At 42.7% G+C, this 11,248-nt stretch overlaps 1 protein-coding gene across 4 annotated transcripts in view; it reads right to left on the reverse strand.

Moving 5' to 3' along the window:
* Window positions 1–3,956, reverse strand: part of RLF (RLF zinc finger) — an 80,861-nt gene extending 76,905 nt beyond the window's left edge. For all 4 annotated transcript variants that reach the window (XM_074011174.1, XM_045373715.2, XM_074011181.1 and 1 more), the window contains exon 1: window positions 3,707–3,956. Coding sequence is in view for 2 of the 4 variants with exons in the window: in XM_045373715.2 (XP_045229650.2) it covers window positions 3,707–3,943 (237 nt within the window). In the remaining 2 variants the exon portion in view is untranslated. The remainder of the gene's footprint in view (window positions 1–3,706) is intronic.
* Between the last annotated feature and the right edge of the window lie 7,292 nt (window positions 3,957–11,248).

An 11,248-nucleotide genomic window follows, 5' to 3' on the forward strand; every position in this document is an offset into this window, starting at 1 on the left:
TAACTGCAATCACACGTTGGTCCATGGACTGACTCCAAGTATAGAACTCCTGAATAGGAGTAAACAGTTGGATTCAGGTGATGAGACTGAGGGGAGGGTTGAAAAGCATGCTGAGACCAAGGCTGTGAAAACTTTTTGCTACAAAGCTAAGAAATCTGGATAACACAGACAATTCTGGAGGTATTTTTTAAAACAGAGATTTTCTTATTAAGTCCTTACAACAATGAATCTGCATACAAAACATAAGTGCTATTATCCATTTGCAAAAGAATTAAGGTTTAAAGAAAATAACATGCCCAAGGTTACACAACTATTTCAATAGTGAAGCCAGTACACAGGTTATCTGACTCACAGCCCTTGTACTCCATCACTAATCTAGGAAAAATGGAAATTTTAATGCAGTACTTACTTATTTTAGCCATTAAAAATCTATGAAGTCACTGTTAGTCTTGAACCTAAAAGTGTCTCATATAAACATGGTTTAGTCATAAAATTACTTTGCCTAGTATTCTCAAAGTGTAATCATATAATCACCCAACAATTCCAATTTTGATAACAAAGTTTACTTAAAGTCTTCAAAATTTCTGTTACAAATAGAGACACCAACTGTAAAACTTAAGGAATCTTGGTCCCCAAAATACAGCAAAAACTTGAGAAGACATCATCAATTTTTCAGGAAAACAAAGAAAGACTGTTTTCTAAAGTTAATCTTATCCACACTGTCTGGCAGTGGTTTCACAAAAGGAACTGAAAGGAAGAGAAAAAACAAACCACATCCCATAGTCACTTAATACAATTTTTCACTGAATACAGTTTGACCTAAGTATCATTTTCTTAGTAACTATTACTTTCAGTGTTTCATTTTATCATATTCACAAACATATGAAAGTTGAAAATATGCCCAGAATGAGACAAGCTTCTCTATTCACTCATATGTTAGTTTATTTCTTGATTTGGTGCAATTCCAAAGATAGAGCCATTTCTTTTAAGTGCTACAAGAGTTGGAGAGAATATGGTCCCAGGATGTTGCAAAAGGGATCTGCTTGGTACAATCTAAGTCTCTAGGACATTTCTAACTAAATAACTGATGAAAATACATTTGTAGTATTAAGCATCCCATAAGCAGGGGTCAGGCCTTTATGATAATGTAAAAATGCCTACTACCTATCTTTATATATTATGTGCTCCTCTCCTAGAGTCCGAGAAAACTGTCTTACTAGGTTCCCATCTTCAGAACTGTCACACAATCAGTGCTCCTTAAGTGAATGAATATATCTTATTCTTCTTTTCAAATGTGAAACCAAGAGTTATTCAACAAAATTTATTGATGGTGAAAATTTTCCTGCTTCTTCATACAATTTTTACTTTTTCTGTATCAGGTCATCAAGGACATAGTTGATTTTATCTGGACTACAGGGAAAAATGTGTCAAAAATATGACAAATTTTGTGAAGACTTGTACACAAACTTTCTATTCTGATTGTATAAGGCATTATAAGGAGATAAAGATCAGAAAATAAGATAGTTTTGCAGACATGGTTACCCAAGATTATTAGCTAAGAAGTGGTAAAGTCACAGTCAAGACCCAACTAACCCCCAATCCCATGTACTTTCTATTACAATATAGTGCTACAGGAATACTTGTTCTTACTTCATTTATTAGTCTAAAAAACAATTTTTGGAAAAATTTTAGGTTAAAAAAAAAAACTTCATAGAAAAGACAAATTACACATGCTTTCTTTTAAAAATTCTTCTGGGCCATCACATCTCTGGTGTCACCAAGACTCAAGACATTAAAATATTACGTTAAATAAAACTGCAGTTGCAAGCACTAGACATAAAGCAGAATACATATATATGTGATCCTTTGACAAGTTTCAATGTGACTGGTTACATTCATTCTTGTCATCTTTCCAGGGAGACAACTCAAGCTTAGAAGTCTTACCCAAAACCCACAGTTGTTTTCTGCACCACCACTCTCCTTCCATTAGTTTCCCCTTCTCCCATAGCATTCTGGGTCCTGACCAATCTCTACCTTTGGCACTGGGATGCTTCCCCACCCGAGACCTTCACGGTGACTCATTTTCATCCTTGCAGCCCACAGGGTCTACTATCTAAAGTGGCCTCTCCCAGTTACTTCTTTCTAAGCACATATTACAATTTATAATTAAACTTTTTACTTATTTTTACTAGTTAATTGTCTTTCCCATCGGGATATCCCATGAGGGCTCTCTCCTCACCATTGTCTCTACAACACCTCCTTTTCAATCATTACCAAAACCGCACTGGAAATACTGTCATTTCTACCACCTCCCACCAACTTGTAAGTTCATCAAGGCTAAGTGCTGTCTTACTCATGTTTCCCCAGCACTTGGTAAAGTCCCTGGCACTATCCTATAAAGTCAGTAAAAATTTGTAAAATAAATTAGCTTACTAAACAAGGATGATTACTGCTAAGGAAGCTGAGAACAATACATTAACATTTAATAGTACAGGGCAATGTTGCAGGTTGTACACACAAAAACTGGAGTGGTACAATCCATGGAAAAGATGAGTAAGGACAAAATTCCATTCAAAGAGATGAAGTGCTTCTGTCTCGGCAGAGAGAGGGAGAAAAGCAATCAAGCAACCTAACTTTTATTCTACTCCGGACCAACAGAGCAAATTGCCCCCCAAAATTATTATTTTAGAACGCCGCAATTTATTCAGCATACTGGACTACTTATTAAGACTCCAAGTACCAACATACTACGATTATTTTGCATTTTCTAAGGTACAACAGATAAGGAGCAGAGGGGTGCCTCTGAAACCTGACAGAACAAACACTGGAAGTAGAAATAATAATGGCCAATATTCATATTTGTAAAAGACTTGAAAATATACAGAAAAATCTCGGAGTGGTCATGGAGACTAAACACACCCATAAATATGTAATCATAGGTTAGGACCCACCATGGCACAGAAATGATCATACGACTGCCAAAAGAGGCCACACTCTACATCCCTCTTCCCATCCTCTTCTACCCAAAGAGTCAGCCTTATTCTCGGTAGCACAATCCTCTCAAAGAAATACAGAAAAGACGAAAGAACAGCTTAAACGTCAAAAAAAAAAAAAAAAAAAAAAAAGAAAGAAAGAAAGAAAGAAAGAAAAAGAAAAAAGAAAAAAACAGCCAACCAACCGGCTCTGCAATCCCTAATCAGAAAGCCCTAGACGCCTTTCGAAGCCAACTGTCATACCTTTTAGGAGCCCAAAAGATGTTAACTCCAAAAATAAATCTCTGGCCCCAACACGCCTCTCTGGATTATTCAGAAAAACCCGGGTTTAACAGTTCGGAGATCGGCACTCCACTCAAAAAAGGATCTCCCGGCAGGGACAAGCAATCAATCCCTCAGGGGGCAGTGGCGCTCCAACCACCCGGTCAGGACACAGGCAACGGCGACAGGGCACAGCCCTTCCAGGGACCCGCCAGGGCCCTCCGGGATCTCAGTAAGGCTCAGAGCAAAACGCCCCAGGGGTGGCCAAAGTCGGGCAGTGGCGCAGGGGGGCCAGCGGTCGAGCTTCCGAGCTGGGCCTTCCCGGCCCGGGGGCGCGGCGAGTCACTGAGGTGGCGCCTTTCAGTTCGGACACGGCTGCTTGCAGAGTATCCAGGGCCTCTTTCCCTGACTTCCCCGCCCCGCCGCCCTCAGCCAGCCAGTCAGCCCCTCACCTGGCAGAAGCTCCGGCAGTAGTTCAAAGATGAGACCTCCGACACCTCTTGCTCCCTCAGCTCTGTCTCCAGCTGCCACAGACACGGCCGCAGTCCCAAGGCTCCCGGCGCTGGAGATACGGGGCGATGACCCCGAACCATGGACTCAGTCTCGGCTCCATCTCCGGCTCCCGCTACCGCCGGAGCCTCAGCCCCAGCCCCGGCGACAGCGGCGGCGTCTCCCTTTCCGTCCGCCATCTTCCCACGGCCCACCAGCGCGTAGGCAACCAAGCCACGTGACTCAGCCCTGGCCCTGCCCCCGTCCGCCCGCGCATGGTGACGCACTCCTTAGCGACGCGGGCGCCCGCCTGATTCCGTCACTTGGACTCCGGGTGCTCCTCCTCTCAGTGGCCTACGCATCACCAGTCCTGACAACAACCCAGCAACAACTGGTCAGAGGCTATGCCCATCTAGACCCCTTTGAGGTCATGGGATCACGGAGCCAGAAATGCCTGTAGAGCAATCTGGATATGAGGGGGAGACATTTGAACTGCGATCTGAAGGTAGCCCTGAAAGGAACATAGCGAAAAGCATCCCTGGTAGAAGGAAAATAAGCGAAGATTGTGAGGCCGAAATGAAGAGTAACATCAAGGGAACTTGGTTTATGATAAAGACGGCATTTCAAGTCAGTGGGCGAAAGGACGGACTCTTCAATAAATGGCGATGAGACATTTTTTCCAAAAGGGAAATAAATGATTAGATTTCTACCTCAAACCGTATCCAAAAATAAGGCCGAGATGGATTAAAGACCTGAAAACATTTTTCAGAAAACAAAAATAGCTTTATAATGTCAAAAAGGGAGGAATTTTTTTTTTTTTTTTTTTTGGACGGAGCCTCACTCTTGTTGCCCAGGCTTGAGTGCGACGGCGCTATCTTGCTCGGCTCACCGCAACCTCCGCCTCCTTGGTTCAAGCATTCTCCTGCCTCAGCTTCCTGAGTAGCTGGGATTACAGGCATGTGCCACCACGCCCGGCTAATTTTGTATTTTTAGTAGAGACGGGGTTTCTCCATTCCAAGGCTGGTCTCGAACTCGACCTCAGGTGATCCGCCCGCCTCGGCCTCCCAAAGTTTTGAGATTACAGGCGTGAGCCACTGCGCCTGGCTAAGAATTTCTTAATAAGACCGGAAAAGCACAAACCATAAGGGAATATATTTAGATTTGACTGTATTAAAATGTGTTACTTCTGTATAACAAGTTTAAAAAGATAGCATACAAAGACAAGCCACAGACTAGATGATATTCCCCATATATATAACCATGGTTTATTGTTGTTGTTTTTTGAGACAGGGTCTCACTCTGACACCCAGCCTGGAGTGCAGTGGCATGATCTAGGCTCACTGCAACCTCTGCCTCTCAGGTTTAAGTGATTCTTGTCCCTCAGCCTCCCAAAGTAGCTGGCACTCTAAGCGTCCGCCATCATGCTTGGCTAGTTTTTGTATTTTTAGTAGAGGCGGGGTTTCACTGTTTTGGCCAGGCTGATCTCGAACTCCTGGCCTCAAGTGATCTGCCCGCCTTGGCCTTCCAAAGTGCTGGGATTACAGACGTGAGTCACCGCGCCCGGTCGTAAACCATTGCTTGGATTAGTATCCAAAACAGTTCTCGGGCCGGGCACAGTGGCTCACGCCTGTAATCCCAGCACTTTGGGAGGCCGAGGCGGACGGATCATAAGATCAGGAGATGGAGACCATCCTGGCTAACACGGTGAAACCCTGTCTCTACTAAAAAAAAATAAAAATAAATTAGCCAGGCGTGGTGGCAGCCGACTGTAGTCCCAGCTACTCGGGAAACTGAGGCAGGAGACTGGTGTGAACCTGGGAGGCAGAGCTTGCAGCTTGCAGTGAGCCAAGATCACGCCACTGCACTCCAGCCTGGGCAACAGAGCAAGACTCTGTCTCAAAAAAAAAAAATATATATATATATATATATAAAATTCTGTATTTGTTTATATATTTGTAATACAAATAAATTAGGTTTAGGCCAGCATGTCTGGAATATGGTGCAAGAGAGGGGAAGAGGTGAAGATGAGATTGGAGAAGGAGCAAAGGGCCAGATCATGTAGGACAGTACAGCTCAAGGTAAGCAGTGGGGATTTGAAGTGTACTGAGTAATCATTGTTTTACTGAGTAATCAAAGCTTTAAGCAGAGGTGTAACTTCGTCCGATTTACACTCTTGCTGCCATATGAGAATAGGTGATGAGAGGTGAGAATGAATGCCGGGAAGCTATTGCAGTACTCCCAGATGATCAAGTTAGAGATGTATTTTGGAAGTAGAACTAACGGGCTGATGCACTGTTTGTGAGGAAAAGGAAAGAATCTGGAATGGCTACATGGCTTTTGGTTTGAATGGCTGGCAATGATGTTTACCGAGAAAAGGAAGGCTTAGGAAAGAACAGATTGGGGAAAGAGTGAGGGAGAATCGAGAGTTCTATTTGGAACAGGTTAAGTTTGATTTTCCTATCAGACATTTAAATGGAGATGCCAGATAGGCACTTGGATGTGTGACTATGGAGCTTCAGCTGAAGATGTAGGGCCATCAGCTGTTCCACCTCTATTAGGCAAAAAGAAAAATAAATCTCTGATGACTCCACCACATCTTCATCTAGCTTCCCTCCCACTTCTTTGCTTCCTATTATAGAAAAACTTCTCTAAAGAGCTGGCCAGACCCTCTGTTTCTACTTACCCTCTTCTCATTCATACTTGAACTCTTCTTAGTCAGGTTTTATCCCCACCACTCACTGAAACAGCTCATTTTAACACCACCACTGAGTTCTACTTTTTTGTGTGTCCAAAGGTGAATTCTCAGTCCTTGTTTAGTCAATCTCTTAGCAGTATTTGGCATTGTTGATAATTCCCCAACGTTTAATTTCTCTTGGATTCCAAGTCTGTACATTCTGGCATTTTTTTATTTTTATTTTTTTGCCTTGATTTCTTTTTTTTAATTCTCTCTTTTCTTTGTGATTTCTAAGTGTCCCAGGCATAGTCCGTCAACTTCTTTTCTATCTATACTCACTACTGCACTCACCCAATTCTGATACATGTATGTGCTTATGACAATACCACTCTAAGCCCAGGCAAAAGGAGCCCTGCCCGGGGTCCCACACTTTAGAGGGCCACACGAACCTCTCTGTCTCTTTCTTATACACACACACACACACACAAACACACACACACACACACACAGAGTAACTATATTAAAGAACACATGGGCACCCCTATCATTTGAGATCCAGCGCTCACACTCAGCACAAGTACAATCTTAAATATTTGCTTTCTTGAGGCAGGGTCTCACTGTCACCCATGCTGGAGTGCAGTGGTATGATCACAGCTCACTGCAGCCTCAGCCTCCCTGGACTCAAGCAAGCCTCTCATGTCAGCCTCTTGAGTAGCTGAGACTACAGAAATGCAACAACAAGCCTGGCTTTTTTTCTTTTCTTTTCTTTCCTTTTCTTTCTTTCTTTGTTTTTTGTTTTTTGTTTTTTGTTTTTTGTTTGTTTGTTTTTTTGAGACGGAGTATTCCTCTGTCACCAGGCTGGAGTAGTGCAGTGGGGTGATCTCGGCTCACTGCAATTTCCACCTCCTGGGTGCAAGAGATTCTTCTACCACCTCAACTTCCTGAGTAGCTGGGATTACAGGTGCACACCACCACACCCGGATAAATATTTGCTTTATTTACCACTACTATTCAGGCTTGAGGGAACCTCTTTATCACATCTCTTGTTCCATATATTCAAAGCTGAAAGGCACCAAAAGAATTGAAACCAGGGACGTGAACAGATATTTGTACATTTATGTTCACAACACTGTGATTCATAATAACCAAAAGATAAAAACGACCCAAATGTCCATGAATGAATAAACAGAATGTAGTATACACACGCAATGGAATGTTATTCAGCCTTAAAAAGGAAAGAAATTCATTCCTGAAAAGCAGGATGAGGGAGGAAATTCTGACATGTGCTACAACATGGATAAATCTTGAAGACATTATGCTAAGTGAAACAAACCAGTCATAAAAAGACAAATGTATGAGTCCACTTATATGAGGTATGTAGGGTAGTCAAATTCATAAAGTCAGAAAGAATAAAGGTGGTTGCCAGGGGCTGGGGGAGAGAGAGGCTGGCAGAGTTATTGTTTAATGGATATAGAATTTCAGTTTAGGAAGACGAAAAGGTTACGGCGATGGAGGGTGATGATGTTTGCACAACAATGTGAATGTACTTAATGCCTCTGAACTATACATTTAAAAATGGATAAAATGATAAGCTTTACTTTATGCGTATTTTACCACCATTAAAAAAATGAAAGGCAACTGCATTCTAATGTCTTGAAGGTTTTGGGTTTTGCTACTTAAGAGAAATAGGCAGGCTGGGCGCGGTGGCTCACGCCTGTAATCCCAGCACTTTGGGAGGCTGAGGTGGGCGGATCACGAGGTCAGGAGATTGAGACCACCCTGGCCAACATGGTGAAACCCCATCTCCACTAAAAATACAAAAAATTAGCTGGGCATGGTGGCGCGCGCCTGTAGTCCCAGAGCTACTTGGCAGGCTGAGGCAGGAGAATCGCTTGAACCCAGGAGGCGGAGGTTGCAGTGAGCCGAGATCCCACCATTGCACTCCAGCCTGGGCGACAGAGCCAGACTCCATCTCAAAAAAAAAAAAAAAAAGAGAGAGAGAGAGAAATAGGCACTGTTTTTGAAATGCTACATAGAGAGTCATCAAGCTACAGAAACACTTAGGTAAGAGAAAACACAAATTAGCTTGTCATACTCTTCCTCTTAGCACAAATGCAATTTTCGTGCATAAACATGTATTGTTTCCTGGTAGTGGCAGATGTTCCTTTCTTTAATTGTCTCAATACACACATATGCGTATACACTGATATAAACATGTATCTGTCTAGATGTAACATGAGTGGAGAGTGAGACTGAACATTTACATAATCATAAATAGACAATGAATAGTAGCATTGGGAATAACTATTTGTACAAAAATATTTAATAAGACTGAATTGTTTTTTAAATGAAATTTAAAATTCTAGCATTATTTACCTAATTTTTTTTTTTTTTTTTTTTTTTTTTTTTTTTTTTTGAGACAGAGTCTCACGCTGTTGCCCAGGCTAGAGTGCAGTGGCGCGATCTCGGCTCACTGCAAGCTCCGCCTCCTGGGTTCACGCCATTCTCCTGCCTCAGCCTCCGAGTAGCTGGGACTACAGGCGCCCGCCACCGCGCCCGGCTAATTTTTTGTATTTTTAGTAGAGACGGGGTTTCACTGTGGTCTCGATCTCCTGACCTTGTGATCCGCCCACCTTGGCCTCCCAAAGTGCTGGGATTACAGGCTTGAGCCACCGCGCCCGGCCTATTTACCTAATTTTAATTTAAAATTGTGAAAGAAAATAAACAGTCTGTCTATTTTAAGCTTCTAAAACTTGTTAGGCCCTAAGCAAGGTTGACTTTGGAGACTGAGTCACAAAGCATGACCTCTTGTTTACTGGCATTTTTGTTTGTTTGTTTTTGTTTTTGTTTTTGAGGCAAGGTCTTACTTTGTCACCCAGTCTGGAGTGCAGTGATCTCAGCTCACTGCAGCCTCAACTTCAGGGCTCAAGAGATCCTTCTGCTTCAGCCCCTCAAGTAGCTGGGATTACAGGCACACACCACCACACCAGGCTAATTTTTGTGTTTTTTGTAGAGATGGGGTTTTACCATGTTGCACAGGCTCGTCTCAAACTCATGGACTCAAGTGATCTGTCCACCTCGGCCTCTCAAAGTGCTGGGATTACAAGCGTGAGCCACTGTGCCCGGTGGCCTTTTGTTATAGATTAACTTCCTTCTTTTTTTTCTTTTTTTTTTTTTTTTTTTTTTTTTTTTTTTTGAGACGGAGTCTTGCTCTGTCGCCCAGGCTAGAGTACAGTGGCGCAATCTCGGCTCACTGCAAGCTCTGCCTCCCAGGTTCACGCCATTCTCCTGCCTCAGCCTCCCGAGTAACTGGGACTACAGGCGCCACCACCACGCCCGGCTAATTTTTTGTATTTTTAGTAGAGACGGGGTTTCACCATGTTAGCCAGGATGGTCTCGATCTCCTGACCTCGTGATCCACCTGCCTCGGCCTCCCAAAGTGCTGGGATTACAGGCGTGAGCCACCGCGCCCAGCCGCTTATTTTCTTTTACTTGGCTCAAACAAGATGTTGCCGGAGAAAAAGACACCTTGACTATTACATCCTTAATGTAAAATGTGAAATATACCCTTCCCCCAAAAGAAACACTGCGTATAATCAATCAAGTTGCTGTATTAGTCTTGTATGCAAAATGTTGAAATCCTGGTAAGTGTCCCCAGACTTTGCCTATTTAAGCACCCTCAAACCTCTCCATTTCAGAGCACTGACCCCATCTTTTTGGAGTCTATATCCTCTCAGATGACCACCCTCAAACTTTACACTCGAATAAACTCAATTATTTAATCATGTTGCCTGAATTTCATTATTAAGGTTGACATTTTGGCAACCATGAAGGGACCAGAGGTAAACCTTCACTCCAGTTATTCCTGTCATTTCACTAACGGCCAAAATCTTGGTACCAGCATGAACAACTTTTGTTCATCCACCCTCAAAGGAACTAATGGGGATCCCTGGTAAGGCTCCTCTCAGGCTGTAGTCCTCCTGGCTTTAATGAGGATTCAGACTTTATTCTAGCTATACATTCCTAACTGGAGGGAGTTAGAATTAAAGCACTGCTGCAAGATAGGAGTTTCATTTGTTATTCTCTAGAGATTCTGCTGATCATAGATTTGTGACTTTGAGTCAGGTGCAGTGGTTCACACCTGTAATCTCAGCACTTTGGGAGGCCAAGGCAGGCAGATCACTTCAGATCAGGAGTTCGAGACCAGCCCGGCCAACATGGTGAAACCCCGTTTCTACTAAAATCACAAAAATTAACTGGGCGTGGTGGCACATGCCTGTAGTGCCAGCTACTCAGGAGGCTGAGGCAGGAGAATCGCTTAAACCCAGGAGTTTAAGCGAGGTTGCAGTGAGCCGAGATCACACTACTGCACTCCAGCCTGGGTCACAGAGCAAGACTACGTCTCAAAAAAAAAAAAATTGTGACTTTCACTTTTCTGTGAGGTTAAGTTTTTGTGTTGAATTACTCCTTAGAGATTTTACAACTTTTTCTCTCATTCAAAATTTTGATAAGGTGAAAAACAGTTTATTTTTGAAAAGAGGAAGTAAATATTTGTGGCTTAAGCAAAAATGTTATAATATTTAAAGCTAGCCAGGTTCTGAGGCTCGGTTCAATTGATAAATTCAAATTTGCTTCTTGAGTGACCAAAATTATGAAATACTCTGTATAAGGATGAAATAACTCCTGAAGATAATAGACACTGTTTCTCCCAGCTAAAAGGCACCTTAAGCAACCAAAGTCTAGTATGAGTATCTGAGTTAATCACTCCTGCTAAGTAACAGTCTCACAGGAAATCCCTTAAGTAGAACTTAAAGGAAACCTCGCTTAATCT

The sequence above is a fragment of the Macaca fascicularis genome, chromosome 1 (assembly GCF_037993035.2).
Source record: "Macaca fascicularis isolate 582-1 chromosome 1, T2T-MFA8v1.1".
NCBI classification, from domain to species: Eukaryota; Metazoa; Chordata; class Mammalia; order Primates; family Cercopithecidae; genus Macaca; species Macaca fascicularis.